General features: G+C 40.0%; 1 protein-coding gene across 1 annotated transcript in view; it reads left to right on the forward strand.

The window, feature by feature from the left end:
• insra (insulin receptor a) overlaps positions 1 to 15,604 on the forward strand; it is a 52,588-nt gene extending 36,984 nt beyond the window's left edge. The window contains exons 9-21 of the mRNA XM_034153065.1: positions 1,975 to 2,142; positions 4,684 to 4,882; positions 5,783 to 6,063; positions 6,810 to 6,949; positions 7,750 to 7,909; positions 8,440 to 8,539; positions 8,627 to 8,694; positions 9,073 to 9,302; positions 10,109 to 10,219; positions 11,658 to 11,817; positions 12,463 to 12,592; positions 13,519 to 13,653; positions 14,023 to 15,604. Of these exons, the coding sequence (XP_034008956.1) occupies positions 1,975 to 2,142; positions 4,684 to 4,882; positions 5,783 to 6,063; positions 6,810 to 6,949; positions 7,750 to 7,909; positions 8,440 to 8,539; positions 8,627 to 8,694; positions 9,073 to 9,302; positions 10,109 to 10,219; positions 11,658 to 11,817; positions 12,463 to 12,592; positions 13,519 to 13,653; positions 14,023 to 14,380 (2,240 nt within the window). The 3' untranslated portion in view covers positions 14,381 to 15,604. The remainder of the gene's footprint in view (positions 1 to 1,974; positions 2,143 to 4,683; positions 4,883 to 5,782; positions 6,064 to 6,809; positions 6,950 to 7,749; positions 7,910 to 8,439; positions 8,540 to 8,626; positions 8,695 to 9,072; positions 9,303 to 10,108; positions 10,220 to 11,657; positions 11,818 to 12,462; positions 12,593 to 13,518; positions 13,654 to 14,022) is intronic.
• The last annotated feature ends 1,611 nt before the right edge of the window (positions 15,605 to 17,215 follow it).

The raw sequence follows: 17,215 nt of genomic DNA on the forward strand, positions 1-17,215 counted from the left end.
AAGTTAAATACTCCGCCGATTTATTTGAAATCTCTGGATTATTTATGTGAATAACAGATAAGCTGTTTAAGAAAGTGAAAAAAGATGGTATCAGTAAAGGCATGAGGTTACAGTAACGGACATGAACAATTATTATCATCGAGCAATCTCTTAAAAGAAAATTAATGTTCGAGACACGTCTTCCTCTATTAAAAAAACGAGTAAAAATCTCAAACTTCAAACCAAATTCTTAAGGTTATCAAAAGATGCGATTTGTTAAATAATTTTTTGCAAAAAAAAAACCTTTTTCTTTGCTGGATTTTGACTTTTTTTTAGGGGTTGTCTGGAATCCACATTTTGTGTGGTGTCACTATCATTGACTGGTGCACTCCAGTGTTGTGTGTGTCAGTCTGTCAGCTCAAAAAATGTCCTTGGCACAAGAACAGGGGAGAGGCAGACAGATGGCACGATCCGCTCGGGGCGCCATCGACCGACGCTGTGCTACCTCGTGCAGCAAGGTGTCTGCAGCAGGCGGTCACGCCACGATGATAAATCTCTTCCCCAGAACTTAATTGTACTCTGCCACCCACGGTGTGCATCGTGTACAGATGAATTTGTCGTAGTCATGATGGCCTGTCTAACCGGCTTCCTTTTACACAATGAGCTTCCTGATAAACCGCATCAAACATGACATCCTTCGCTCACACAACAGGCTTCCAGCAGCAGACACATCACTCACTCAGTCAGAGATGTCGGGAGGGTTGTTTTTTAACGGTCTGGCAACCTCCCCGGTTCCTGGTCTGTCTCGTGTCTAACCAGAATACCTCTTCAGAAGGGCAAAGCTGTCATTACGAATAAGCTGCTACTGGTGAAACTTAGTCTGACAATGCAGTCGGACCAGTGTGTGGCACCGTCATGAAACGGGGACAACACGATCACACTGTCTCCTCAGGGTTCAGTCTGTCGTGCTTCCTCCCGTTCATTCCCCTCTTCACGGTTTCTGTTCAGTGATATTTCTATCGTCTCTGAACTCCTAATCTACCTCAGGCCGGGACGCTGTTAAGATGTAAGGTGTTTTTTTTGCCTCCCACTCGAGAATCTGATTCATACGTCTACTTAAAAGACGGCTCAGCAGACTGACAGCTATACGGTGATGCCAGTCTGTGTTCCCGCCACATGTAGCTGGTGACCTCTTTTTGTACTCTGTACTGCACAGAATACACACTTTGTAATCAGCTGTCCATATTTGCCGCAAATCAATGATCACAAAACTTGTTAGATAGACGCTAAATACATTTTGTCAGCTACATTTGATTTTCACAAACAACAAGCAGTTAGTGCAAGAGTTCCCATACTGCTATTGCAAATCACACTGACGCATGTTTATCATGCCTCTTGCATTAGTGGAGCTAATCTGTGTTCACTAAGTAGGCTCAAATTAGGAATAGAACATTCATCTTAACATGCAGTTTGTTTTGCAACTGGAAATTACACGTAACTTTACAGTCGTGAAATGATACTTCAATTTCACTGATGCACCTCAAACTGCAAAGGATGCATAATTGTGAAAACCAAGGTTAATACAGTCAGAAGAATAACATTTTAAAGAGTTAAACATTTGAATCAAATGTAATATTGATCACCTTAAAACAATTAGGAGAGAAATTGATAACTACAAATGTATTTTCTTACACCATCATTTTTTAAATATTCAGTATATTGAATGTTTTTTTTTTATAATATTAGTTAATTGACCCATCAACATTTTATGATTTTATATTTGTATTCATAATTAAACTTATTTTTAAATAGTTTTAACAGGTGTACCCTATTCCTCACAATTGTGTACATGTTTGTAACTGTTTGTAAAAAGTGTATTTATGTGCTTTTTTTGTCACATTTTAATCAACGATTATGCGTGTGCTTTAAGAAGCCCTGCTGAACATCAACCAATCCCACTTGTTAAACCTCTGTATTCCTGTGATCTCTCCTCAGAACCCTCTGTCCCGCTGGACCCCATTTCCTCGTCCAACTCGTCCTCCCAGATCATCCTCAAGTGGAAACCTCCCAACGACCCCAACGGTAACATCACCCACTACCTGGTCTTCTGTCAGCGGCAGCCGGAAGCCATCGAGCTCTACAAGTTCGACTACTGTCAGAAGGGTGAGCCGCATTGTTGTGGTCGTCTGTTGTTGTGTCTGAGTTTATGGTTTGACTGTCGAAGAGCAAGAGAGAGGAGGAATGTCTTCTGTCATCTTCACATTACTAGAAAAGCTCCTCCCACTCAACAGCATTTCAAGCTCTTAACTGCTTCCGATGACCCCAATAGGTCGCATGACATTTTAAGTACATATTAACTCTGGGGTGTGAATCTTAATGCATCTCCGTTCATCAGTTCGATTCCAATTCAAAAGGCTATGATGCCTTTATAAATCAATTATCGAAGCATTATAGGTTTTGCAGATTTTGTTGCTACTTTTTAAATAGTTTATTTTTTTTACATTTAGCCATCTTAACCATGACTCAAGAAGTAGCCTTGAGTCATGTAGTTGGTTCAGCCACGAGGAATGAGAGCCCGGTCTTACGGGAGAGTTTAATATTTCAGCTCATTGACTTGTCTACATAAAGACCTACTTTTAACGGCAAACATCCAAAACTAAAACAATACAAAATGTATAAACAACCATCAAAAGCTTATCCCCATTTTCTTTATATATTTCAGAGTTCCCGTTAGCCGGTAATTACCGGACTATGACCGGTAAAATATGCTGAAGACCGGCAAATCTAAATCTCTCCGGTCAAAATGTCCGGTCAAAATTGTTTCCCCTTAGCGCAATACCGCATCAGTTGCGCCACTTATGTGACAGACAAGAAGAGTATGTGACAGACAAGAATAGTATGTGACAGACAAGAATAGTCAATTATAATGTCTACACTTAATGTGGAGAAAGAGATGTCCTGTATGGGTTGATTGTGCGTTGATCTGTTGGTAATGCCTCCGGTGGGCATGTAAACAAATGCATAATGCTGCGCTATACTTTGTGGCCTCACCCGGTTGCATAGCGACGCTTATTGTTTAGGTGTCTTTTAATAAGCAGGTAGTCATATCATTAGCTAGAACTAGCTAGATCTGATCGATATGGACACAAACGCGAGTAAAGTCTAATCTGACGGGAGAGAGAGATCGGCTGCTGCTGACGAGTCGACACGCAGCTCTGCATGATCCCCTGCAGCGGTGAGCGGAGCAAAACACACTTCAGGTTAGAACATCACACGTAGCTATTTTAATTACCTCTCAAACTACCTAAACTAGTTATAGATATGTTTAGTTTTACTGTCGGGTTACTCATTACTGGATCCGCGAGCTGCATGATATTGGCGTGTTGTCAGGAGAGGGGGAGAGAGCGCTCCGTTTATTATTCCCGTGTTATTGTAAATTACTGTACACTTTTGAATAGTTAATTAATCTACTATAATTAGTTTGTTTAATATCGAATCATATCAATTTGTTTCAAAGCTCAATAAATAACATAGAAGACCTTTGACCGGCACTTTTCAAATTTTGTCCGGAAGATTTAAACTGTAACGGACCTGTTGACCGGCAAATAATTATTCTAACGGGAACTCTGATATATTTGTTTGCTTACTTCATGTACATAAAACAGTATTAAGTTTGAAGAAACTCCTACAAATCACATTTTTAAAAGCTTTCATTAGCTGTACATGCCCCTGGCCGATCTGGAAGAGTGGCTTGTCTTTTTTAGAACATTCAAATCACCAAAACTGGAGTTAATAAATGCCAATAGAAATATGTCAAAGAAACAGTGTTCATGGTGTCTCAGCAGGAAGGACAAACAAGGGCAAGAGAAAAGCATTTATGGAAAGGTTTTATCTATCAAACATAGTGGCACATTTGTTTGAGTTGAACCAAGATCTAATCTCTACCCTTGACCGAGAAAATCTAGTGCAGTTAAGGTGATCTCTTTATTTGCTTAGTATTATTTCGACTAATGTGCGTGAAACCTGGCACTGGATCTTCCCCTCACTCTGCCTCAGGTTCAAGCTAAGTTCAGACATCTATCTTGCTTCAGTTTTTGCCTGACCTTCACGGATGCACTGCCATCAGTTCCCGACAATGTTTGCACAAAACTGAGCCCAAACTTTCCTCTTCTGAACTCCCATATCTCCCTCACATCCTGGAGAGATACGGAGCTTACACACGGCGGCGTGCGTTGAAGCTTGCCGGCGGACATGTCTGAAGCTAGACCAACAACCAATCATCTGAATCTCCCGCCCCGGACACACAAGCAGCGGTTTGATTGGCTAGAGCTTGTACTGGCATATGATTCGATTGGCTGACGCTTCCGTCGAAGCTTCAAAAGTAGAACATTGCTCTACTTTTGAAGCGAGCAACGCTTTGCTCCCACAATGCAGTTCGGCGAAGCGTGACGTCACCCCATTCAAAGTGAATGGGCAGAAGCGTTGAAGCTTCAACGCACGCCGCCGTGTGTAAGCTCCGATAGGAGTCAGTAGGGAGGTAGTGTCACTGGTAATTTATCTCAGAGACAGGGTGAGGACTCGGTGATGACAATGACAGACTTGCCCCTCAGGCTTGTGCCAGTGTGTACGTTGATGTTTGTGCATAAAACATGTCTGTGTTTATTGCACCAACAATCCCATTCACTCCCTTGTTCTGTTCACCAGGGATGAAGGTGCCGTCTCGAGTGCCCACTCAGGTGGACAGTGACGAGGAGCAGAAGTGGAACCAGACGGAGGATCAGGGCCAGGGGACGCGATGCTGCGGCTGCCCCAAGACCGACAAGGAGCTGAAGAAGGAGAAAGAGGACTCGGAGTACCGCAAGACCTTTGAGAATTACCTCCACAATGAAGTCTTTGAGCTCAAGTAAGACAACTGACAGCAGAGTACTTCTTTTAAGAATTAAACGTAAGGAAAATGTAGTGTTCCCTTTATTATTTATGAAAGTTTTCCTCAAGGGAAATGCTTTTTACAGTATTTTTTGTTTGATTAACTCAGAGATCTATTTGTTTTCTTTGTCTTCATGTTGTCAAACTCAATACACTTCAACATTGATTTCCATTTAGCTTCCCACAAAACATGTTCCATCTTGTGTTTGCTATTTGGATCCTGCTGAGCACTCTTATATAAGAGAGTATGAGTATTTGTGCTAAAGCAAATCATGTTAATACATTCTTCCCTATTATGTCTTGTATTAGTGTCACTACTACACTGAAACTAGCTAAATATTTCCTGCAGACCCTTCTGCTTATCAGTTGTATGGAAACGGTAAATATAATTGTAAATGCATCCTTGAACTGTCCTGTTTTGCAGTCAATTCAACTAAGTGAACTAACGTGTATAATACAGGGTGATACTAGGAAATAAGTCGTTCTCACAAAGAGTTGTCCACACTTTCAAATTCAAAGGCGTTTAAAGTTGATCCAAATATCGCACCGGTCATCTTCATAGAGAAAGTGAAACCCAATTTAATAATGGAGCTTAAAGCACATTTTTAGACAATTTCTCCTGAAAAACACTAATGGTGTTGCTCTCATACACACTAAAAACGAGACAAATGGTTGTGTAATTTAAAACAAAGGAACTAGAGAAAGAAGGTTAAACGTAACTCCTTTTCATCGCATCACAGCTAGCCAATTACGTTGTCGAGTGCTTGTGAAGGTCACTTTCAGGAAGTGACAGACTTTGTCAGACACAGGTTTGCAAAGTTGCAAGCAGATCCGACATCTTTTTAATTTCTTGTACATTTTGCCTTGCCTTGTTTAGAGGCTCCAGACAGCGGCGGTCTGCGATGGGCATCGCCAACCGAACCCTCCCCTTCCTCACCACCGCCCCCAGCCCGCCCCACGGCACAGGCACCCCCGAGGACGGGGAACCGTTGGAAAGCATAAAGACGGTCGTCACCGTCCACGCCAAGGAGTCCACTGTCATCTCCCACCTGCGCCACTTCACAAGCTACCAGATCGAAGTTCACGCCTGCAACCACCCGACCGACCCGGCCCGCTGCAGCATGGCGGCGTACGTCAGCGCCCGCACCATGCCTGAAGGTAAGGAGGCACCTGGAGCTCTCAAACAAAAAATGAACATCAATGAGTTTCTACCTGGAGATGTTGGTTATTCTCACAAAAGGTGGCTTTTCATTCCCTCCACATAAATGTTTTCTCACCCTCGGTAAAGAAAGAAAAATAGTGGTTAAGTGAAAGAATGTCATCAGTTTGTTGGGCAACAAACTGATTTTTTATTTTGGTAACACCTTCGACTCGTTCATTACAAAGATGATTTTGTACTGTGTATTGGAATTTCTAAAATATTTGTTGAAAAACTCAATAAATTGGGACCTTGAGCTTTCTTTAGAGAACATTCTGCACTTGTAGGAATAACCAAAAAGTCCAACTAACAAAGAAATCATACATTTCTTACCGTCCTTTCAATTCAAACCACCTTTTGTTGTCATAACGACATAAGAGTCCATTTGTTTACACATAACATTTTGTTTAGCATTGCAATCCATCCTGTCAAAATACATGCAACAAACTCCGCGATCCCATCTTTGTCCTTGTCCATAATTTAAAAAAAACGTAACACTATTCTAAAAGACACGGGGAGCCATGGGAGCGTAGGTAAAACTATAATGATGTCTGTTTTTCCGTGTGAGCAGAGGAGAGTGATAGAGAGAAAAATAAAAGTATTCCTACTGGATACTCATACATCTCATCCTCTATTTTATCCACACAAACCTGGGTTTTGCTAGAAATATGATTTATAAGACAATGTGATTTTGTTCTCCCCGCAGACAAAGCCGATAACGTCTTGAGTCCCATCAACTTCGACGTGACAGAAAATGCTGTGCACATCACATGGCAGGAACCAAATTCTCCCAATGGCATGATCATCCTGTACGAGGTCAACTACAAGAGACTGGGAGATACTGAGGTGAAGACACACACACACACACACACACACACACACACACACACACACACACACACACACACACACACACACACACAGTGTTTTCAGTGGTTGGGTCACCGAGTACATGAGTTCACTGCAAGTTTACAACAGCACATAAAAAGTTATTCAGTCACAAAGCACTTTTTATATTTCCCTTTCTCATTTGTCTAGCGAGCCGCTAATGAAAGACAATTTCACCGAGAATCAAATGTAATGCATCCATCTTTAAACTGCCCATGCAACACAGACAAATAAGAGAGGCAATACTTATTACTGGACTTGCATTTTGAATTTGTGGTTTCACTAATGTGATTTGGGTGATAAAGTTAATGGAAAAGTAATTTTAGAGTTGCACCATGTTTCAGTTGCTATGGAGACAGGTCTATAAAACATCTGGCTGATGCTGCAGACTGTTATTCGCTGTGGAAAACAAGAAAAGACATGGATGCTTTCCACAGTGGAAATATGAAATAAAACTTTAAATCCAATGCAAGTGCAATTGTTTTTTTAAACTGGGAAAAGGATGAAGCATTGGTTTGTCATTTATTGTTCACATCTCTCAGGTCTTAATGTGTGCACATGTAAAAATGTGTCTTTGATTCTGTGTGTATATATATACATATTTGCACACATATTTTTATATACATTTGTTTTTATTTTCGGGATTGTGGGAAACGGTATTTCGATCTCTCTGTCTGTACACACAAACTGGAAGATTGACAATAAAGTTGACTTTGACTTTGACTTGACATCTGAACCTCGGCGTTGTTCTCCTGCAGGAGCTGCACTACTGCGTGTCCAGGAGCATGTTCAGAGAGACCCACGGCTGCAGGCTGAAAGTGATGCATCCTGGGAACTACACAGTAAGGATCCGGGCCACGTCTCTGGCCGGTAACGGATCCTGGACCAACCCCACGCACTTCTACGTACAGGACGCAAGTAAGTCTGCATCTGACGTGAAGGCAAACCAAACCAAGACATGCATACATCAATATGAGTCTATTCATATTTTTTTACAATCAAGTATTGCTATTTGACGTCTCTTAAATGCAAAACCACACAGGACAGGATTTACAAATAAGTTTGCACAGATTCACACATTTTTTACTCAGTTTTTAATTCTATCATTTGACCGCACAGGGCTCCGTAGAAATACAATATTTTTTCTGAAATGTAACTTTAGTTAATTTGATATTTTATGAGATTAGTTTCCACCAGCAGCACACTTGATGAGGAGTCCATACATGGAACATTTGATTAGACATCAATTTGAATGTATGCAAAAGCAGAAGATTAAAATGCAGATGTCCTCTCAAGCATTACATCGAGATCAAAAGATGCTGCAAGTTGTACTCGTGTATGTTCACAGAGCCAGATATTGATCCTTGAGCTGCAGCTCGCTGAGGGTTTCATAAGAGCTTGTTGTTGTTCTTACCTGAAATGTGACTCACTCTCTGTGTGTTGAACAGGCGATCCTCTCTACGCGTTGAAGATCATCATCGGACCGATCATCTGCTTTGTGCTGCTGCTGTTCGTGGCCGGCGCAGGATTTGTGATGTTCAAGAAGAGGTACGGAATCAGTACATCCTGTTGTTGTCATGCATTATCCTATTATGATATATTTATTCAAGTAAATATTGTTGTTTTTCCTTTTAGTCAAACTCAAGGACCTAGTGGTCCAATCTACGCCTCTTCTAACCCAGAGTACCTCAGCGCTGCTGACGGTAAGCAAAGAGCCATTTCATCAATAATATAGAAGCTTACTTATGTCCTCTTTAATATGCTCGCACATGACACAGTCTGATTGGATTTCCAAAACAAATACATTTGTCGGAATAAGTCCAAAACCTTACTCTACAGAAAAACATGCCCAATGATCTCTTCAGTCCTTCATCGTGTAACACTAACCAGATGTCTTTTAAAATGTATGCAAAATAACATCAGATTTGGAAAATGCAGTGGGATAGGATAGAAATCTGATTACTGATCAATTGCATGATCACATTATCCAATTTCTTGTTCTAACCAACCTTCGTAAGGTCCTGTGAACTCAGTCGTTATAAGCTGCATGTGTAACGTGTTCCTGTAAAATGTGCCTGCAGTGTACGAGGAGGACGAGTGGGAGGTGCCCAGGGACAAGATCAACATTTTGAGGGAGCTGGGGCAGGGCTCGTTCGGCATGGTGTACGAGGGAATCGCCAAGGACATCATCAAGGGCGAGGGGGACTCACACGTGGCAGTGAAGACGGTGAACGAGTCGGCTAGCCTGCGGGAGAGAATCGAGTTCCTGAACGAGGCCTCGGTCATGAAGGCGTTCAGCTGCCACCATGTGGTAAGGAGAGACGACATGTTCTGAAACTCACCTAGCACTTAAACACAGAGCTTTTTGGTTACTGATACGTAAAAGTGCAATGTAGGGTGTGAATCAATGAAGCCCACAGAAACGTTTCAACTGTCCATATGTAGACACCAAAATGATCCGAGAAGGATATTTTTTTTTATTCTATTTCAGTTTAGATTTTTCGATTCGATGTATTTGTTATGGTCTGTTTTTGTTAGTGCCAGGCATAATGTCTGAGTAGTATATAGATACATATACACACAAAATACATGGTGTGAGAACTGTGTAGGGATGGCCATAAAGGTAAAATATTTTTGCTAATCAAGTTAAATTCCCTAGTTGGTTACATTGGACTTGAGACTTGAGAAAAGTGATGAATTTTAATCTCCTGGAATATCAAGTCAGTTCAATTTCAGTGGTTCAATGTCGAGAGAATTGACCTGAATTGAAAAGCTGTCTTCTATAAAAAAATATGTTTTATGACAAACTTTAATTTGATTTTCATTAGTTTATTTAACCAGGAAATAATCCTTTATTATTGTTTAAGGATATGGTCTATTATCTAGTACAAAAACATTTTTTACTGCCTATTTTTGTTTAAGTTTACAACAAATAACCCTGATCTAGAATAGTAGGCGCTAACTGTCTCACCTTGCAGAGTCCAGACCTACATATAGCTGTGTGAAGGGCAGCAGAGTCACCTTGCTGTTACCAGACCAGTTGTTTGTTAGATAAATGCATAATGCAAACAAGCCAGACTATATATCAAAATAAAAGAACCCTTCTTGTCCCCACAGGTGCGTCTGCTGGGTGTTGTGTCCAAAGGGCAGCCCACCCTGGTGGTGATGGAGCTGATGACGCACGGAGACCTGAAGAGCTTCCTGCGCTCTCTGCGACCCGACGCTGAGGTGACGCTCATATCTGCTTTTAGCTTTAGTGAACATGCAGAAGTACTCGTATCTTCTGCCATGCACTTCTTTTTCTTTTTCTAATTTCTGCTTTATGTAGATAAATGGTGCAGTACTTTTTCTTATCTGTAAACACATTTCAGATTTGTTCCTTTCTTGTTTCCTTTTAGCTTCTGCATTGGAAATCCTGTTTACTGTTTTACTCGAATTTAGAGAAGTTAGGACCTCCTTCTGCACTTTATGATTACTGATATTGAAAAGTGCTTTATAATACACTTTACTTAACATACTTTACATGTAAAAGCGCAGTTTCTCCCTTAAACTGCTATCGTGGATAAAGCCACAGATGTTCAAACAGAGAACAATTTCAGTGTTTAAATTAACCAACAGTTAAGTTAACACAATAAGTAGGAAGTATTTTCTGAGGACAAATGTGACCCCATCTGCTGGTTTCCTCCCAGACAGATTGTGGTGGATTCACGACTAATCCCCTAATATAATCGGATCATAATACGGATCGTCACACTAGTTTTACCTACCGTACCTTCAAATTAACCACATTTTGTGTCCGACCTTCAATTGTTTTGTATTTGTGTACAGATTATTGTGTACAGACTAGCTTGTACAAGTTGATTATCTATTTAAGTGTCATCTTCTGAAGTGTGTCAATATCCAGATGGCACTTGGAATGCAATAGAAGGAGGTTTAAGTTATTGGATGTTGGCAGAGGAGTTTAGCAGTCGGCACTTGGCAGCTGAAAACAGACTTGTTTGGAGACGAACAGCAGGTCTCCAAACTGACTGAAAAGGTTAGGCTCTCGTCTAAACTGCAAACCTCAGGTCAGCAACAACAGCAACACTGAGGCCACTGTCTGCTGGCTCCATCTGGTCCGAGCCCTAATGATCTAACAGGCTTCAAATATATATCAGAATCAATAAATAAACATCAATAAAAGACTAGAACATGCCATCAGAAACAAAAGATTCAAATAACAGTCATATTAAAAGAAAAAAAAGATAATAATGAAAATGATAAAACACTATGTATTAAATTATAGTAGTGTGGTGGTAGTGTTTTATTTGGCGCCACTTATATTTTGTCATGTGTATTGTCGTGAAAATAGACTTGAAGTGTAAATAAAGGCTTAATGTTGCGGTTTTGCACGTGAGACGCGAGCCTGCACGGAGACAGCTGCGAAGTTTAAAATGAGATCGTATCTATTGCATGAGTCGGCAAGTAAAAAATGCATATGACAAGCGTGCGGTCTTGACTTTTGAAGTTGTGTGTGATAATACATTTTTGGTTGTAATGAACCTGATTATTTTGACTTCATCCTGCGCAATCAAAGTTTCCAAATCACGTGTTGTTGACATGGAACACGGTGTGAATTTTTATGTTAGCAGATCAGATATTAAAAATCTGTCTTGTGTCCTTTCAGAACAACCCCGGGCGCCCGCCTCCCTCTCTGAAGGAGATGATCCAAATGGCCGCTGAGATCGCAGACGGCATGGCGTACCTTAACGCCAAGAAGTTTGTCCACAGAGACCTGGCAGCCAGAAACTGCATGGTGGGAACCGACCTCACCGTCAAAATAGGAGGTACGTTTTGGCAACAATGCAGGGTGGTTCTCACATCACTAGGACAGCATATTGAATTTGAAATAAGTATTTACCATTTGAGGAGCCATTTTTAACATGTAGTCAGAAAATTGCTGATGTATTTGTAAAAAAGGGTGGGGATTTTTTTTATAAATGTGTGGCTTTTATGACTTTATGCATCAATAATTGACAATGCTTGTTTGGCGAACATAAGATATTCCACATAAAGATAGATAAAGTTGTGTGGACTGTTTGTTTCTCTGGACATGCATGTACGTTGTGTTGAAATGGATACATTAGCTTGTTGATGTAGACTCTCAGTGGCTTTTGGTTTAGATTTATAACCATTATAACTTATATATTCATTATGTTTTCTTAATTAAACATGACTTATTTATGCAGAACAGACAACAAACCTAAACTAGCTCGCCTCAACAAAAGTATCAAGTTGAATTACATCTATTTATTCAACATATTTAACATAAAACACAGATTTCCAAAGCAGATTAAACACTCCAGGGACGAAGAAATCCGTAAAGAATAAGTGCTAAATTGTATTAGTGCCTTAAAAACATACCACTTTGTATCAAATCACATCAGTGTGAGTGTGTATGACTACAATCAATAACAATCTTTTCCTCGCAGACTTTGGCATGACGAGAGACATCTACGAGACGGACTACTACAGGAAGGGAGGCAAGGGGCTGCTGCCCGTCAGGTGGATGGCTCCGGAGTCTCTGAAGGACGGAGTCTTCACCGCAAATTCAGACTGCTGGTCAGTGACACCTCATTATGTGTGTGTGTTGGCGTGAAGATGCTGTACATGATATAACAGGGTGTTAAGTGACAGATGGAGTTGGACAGGAGATGTATATCTCAAGGATCAGGGTTTTTCGAGGACATTCATAAAACTTGATCATTTTTCATACATCGTCTTAAAAGATTCTGCAAGTGAAGAAAAATATACAGTAGGATCATCAGTAGCAGTTTTACCTTAATAAACAGACGTCATCATCATGTTACAAATATTAAAGTTCCTATCCTTCTTGATTAAACCCCTAAAAGCTAACAACACGTTTGTTCTAATGGCTTAGATGTTTCTCTACACATTTGCCCCATTTAGTATGTGTGTATCTATGATTATGCAAATCTGACTGATACTAAAACAGACCATACTCGCTGTGTCCCAAAGATAAATAGACGGAACATTGGTTGGCTTTGCTTTGTAGCAAAACCCATCTGTTTTTGGGAACACATTTAAAACAGTGCTCTGAAAAATGGCTACAGAAAACTAAGTTTAGCTAGAATATAACCATTTTTTTATTTCCACTGATAGCCCTGGTTTGACTTTGCAATAAGCTTATTATGGCAAAGTAGATTGAGAACCTGTGTGTGTGTGTTTGAGACCATCATTGTTACACTGCTGGCGTTGACTGCCTATTTCGCTCATGATATGTCTGGTAGTATACAGTATAAAAATAATAAGTGCATGTTAAATAGGTCTTTATCATATGAGATCAGATCATGAGTGTGTTCTGTAGCTAACCTGTTTTCATCTGACATTGTTTACTAGCATCGCAGCCTCCGCCCTCGGGCTCGCTGCGTTGAGTGTTTACAAACTGATTTCAGCTGTCAGGTGTCTAATTGGCTCGTCCTCTTTGTCCCTTTGTGGCTGTTGTTTGTCGTCCACTTGTATTCCAGGTCGTTTGGAGTAGTGCTGTGGGAGATCAGCACGCTGGCCGAGCAGCCGTACCAGGGCCTGTCCAACGAGCAGGTCCTCAAGTTCGTCATGGACGGAGGATACCTGGACCGGCCGGACAACTGCGCCGACAGAATGTGAGTACAAGAGATGGACTGAGAAAATATATTGTGATCATTTTCACTCGACTTGAGTATGTTAGTTGACATTGCTCAGTCACACAGATGTTCTTACTGTCTACAATAGAGCCTCAACAGGTAGTCAATATAACAGTCACAATTAGGGAGTGGGTTATATCCCGAAAAGTACAGAATTTCTGAGATTTTATTAAGTAAATTGATTAAAGAATAAAACTCAGAAATGTGTGACCTTTTCATATCGGATAATGTTTAAGACGAAAACTCATATATGCTCTTTTTCATTTATTTAAAAAACTTGTAAAACGAACAATTAACTATGGTGAACTAACAAAACTAACCCCGATCTCACTCTTTATCCTCCACCAGACACAACCTGATGCAGATGTCTTGGCAGTACAACCCCAAGATGCGTCCCGCCTTCCAGGAGATCATCGAGATGCTGCGCGAGGACCTGCATCCTTCCTTCCAGGAAATGTCCTTCTTCTACAGCGAGGAGAACAAGCCGCCTGAGAGCGAAGACTTTGACCTGGACATGGAGAACATGGAGAGCATCCCGCTGGACCCGTCGTCCTACTCCCAGAGGGAGCAGTGCTCGGACAGGGACGAGGCCTCCTCCATGGGCCTGAGGGGCAGCTACGAGGAGCACCACATCCCCTTCACACACATGAACGGGGGAAAGAACAACGGACGAATACTGGCCCTGCCGCGGTCCAGCCCCTCATAACATACTGTACACATCCCGTGCAAACACATCATTGCTATAGATTTGAATATATTTTTGTTTTTTGTTGTCATTTTATATATAGCACACTTTTATCACACTCTACAGGAGCCCCACAGTGCATATCTCAGGACCTTATTTTTCTCCTCCAATGCCACAAAACACACACTACAGCAAGTCCGCACACGGATGCCAGAAGACACTTTTTGTATTTAAGGACGGACCCTCCCGCGTCCCTCTCGTTCATGATTGTAGTTTATATACTGTATATATATATATATATATATATATATATATATATATATATATATATTGCCAAGTTTGTGCTAGAATGGGTGGATTAACGATTCAACTGTGAAACAAACTCTTGACAAACAAGAAGGCTGCTAAACCCCTCCCGAGTCCAGACTGTTTCCCCCTCCCCTTAATTCAGCAAGAAGCTTCATCCCCGGGTTGCTACGTATTTTGAAAAAAAGTGCCCTTCTATTTTGTCTGTGGCCTAAATCAGTTGTCATGGAACTGTGTCTGAGTCTTTGTACACAAGCGGATGACGAACTATGATTGAAAGACTTTGGGAACGCTGTTGGATGGTCAGATTCGGTCCATCGTCGAACAAACTCTTATCCACTGGAGAAGCTGGTTGAAGTGGCCTACCTCCTCACACTCTGCAGTATTCCAAAATGGCACACAGGATAAACACAGGACTTTTGTTGGGTTATATTTTTTAATTTTTATTTACGTCTCTTTCTTTTCCTTATTTTTTTTTGAGTTCACATTTACAGCTGAAGGATATTTAAACTGTTTTCAAAAACATGTTGGTGAACGAGTTCCTCAGATTGACCAATAGCTGCTTCTTTGGTATATTTTAGTGGGTATAGAAGATAAAAAATATATATATAAATATATATATATATGAATATATTGTTGATGTTTTTGTACATAGCTGATATGTTGTCCTTCTTGAGGTATTTACGATCATAGAAAATGTTTTTACATGTTAGTCTCTGTTTATTTTTTCTAATCCAGAAAATCCTACTAATTTGCTTTTTTTTGGACTCATGATCAACCAACAGCACTTGGTCTTTTTGCTACGCGATGCCTGGGAGTAAAGAGTGTTTGGCGTCTTCAGCTTAAGATGTCTGCCCGTCATATCAAGATCAAATAAAATAGTGCTGTAAATAAAGCAGCGAGGTGCATTCGTGAAGAGGCTCCTTCAGTTTTTTCTGATATGTTCCATTCTTTCATTGATACTGTTTTTCAAGTCAGTTCTTTGTTTCTTTAGGGAGTACTGAGATTGTTACGTGTGTGTGTATATAAAGGGAAGTTTGTGTTTTATGTCAGTGAGTATGGGAAGGTAAGAGTTTGTTCTCAACAGAGCCAGAAATGCAAACATACAGAGTAAACAAACTCGAGCCTGGGTGAGATGGGAATTTGGGAAAGGCCAACACAGATATTGATCTTTTTGGATATGAGAGCAATCCTTTGGCAGATTATTTTTGTTACACAACCACTCAACACTACAACCAATATGTTTGGCAATGAATGCTCAAATATGTTTTTTAGAAGATATTCTATTTTTTACATACTGATAATTTACTCATAATGATTAGGCTTTTAATTTGGAATACACTTGACCATAGTTGCAATCATTTAAAACAAGAAAGGCTAAAAAATAAATACAACTAAGTAAAAAAGAAATGTCCTGATAAGCCTATAAAATGTTTATGTACAGTAATTTTCCATGTGTATGTCTGCCAATACGCCTATAGTATTTAATAAAAACCTATCTCTAGGGAATAAGACTAATGCATTTATCAAATTGCATATATTAAATGCTATGTGCAGTAATGTTTGTAATTGTTTATCATGCTGGATGGCTGTGCCATTGTTCATGTTTTGGGGTTAGTACAATGATGCCACCTGCTGGACGCCAATATATGGAAACTACCCTCTACTGTATGTCAGGGGTGTCAAACTCAATTTCATCTCGGGCCACATTAGCATCATGGTTGCACTCAAAGGGCCAGTTTTATATATAAGACTATATAAAAATACATATATAAATATTTAATATATATAAAATAATGTATTATATGACATTATTGCCTCTGAATTGGATTATTATCGGATAGGGTAATAACTTCATAATTAACTATGTCTGAAAGCAGAGGTCTAATAATTGCAAGTCTCTTCAGTGAGCATTTGACAAAATGATTTAAAAAGAAAAGCCAAATTCTGGAAAAAAAGTCAAAATAAAAGAAAAAATGACATTTTGAAAAAAAAAGTGAAATTTTGAAAGAAAAAGAAAATTCTGAGAAAAAAGGCAAATTTGAGATGCATTGTGGGACATGTAGTTTATGGGCTACGTGCTTCTGTAAATTGGCATGTAACCGTATAATAAACATATTATATTCTTTGCTAGCTCTTGTGGGCCACAGAAAATGAAGTCACAGGCCGGATTTGGCCCCCGGGCCTTGAGTTTGACACCCCTGCTCTATGTGATGACATACTACATGGCCAAGCTTTGAACAATTTACATACGTATTAATCCTGCACATAACTGCACAATATTAAAAACACATTTAATGATGAATCCAGATATGAAAAACAAGTAAGCTTCGAGGAAAATTGGTTTAACACTTCCTTATCTATAGGGAGTTTAGATGAAGTCATGCATTACATGACATAACATTTACCTGATGCTTTTATCCAACACGACTCGCAATAAGAGCAATAAACCATACGCATGCAGGTAAAATAACTACCTTAACTAGAATTGTGACCGATTTAGTACATTCCATAAAAGCACAGGAGCTTGTAAATATGGTGTTACAGATT

This window comes from Trematomus bernacchii, unplaced genomic scaffold (assembly GCF_902827165.1).
Source record: "Trematomus bernacchii unplaced genomic scaffold, fTreBer1.1, whole genome shotgun sequence".
In the NCBI taxonomy this organism is placed as follows: Eukaryota; Metazoa; Chordata; class Actinopteri; order Perciformes; family Nototheniidae; genus Trematomus; species Trematomus bernacchii.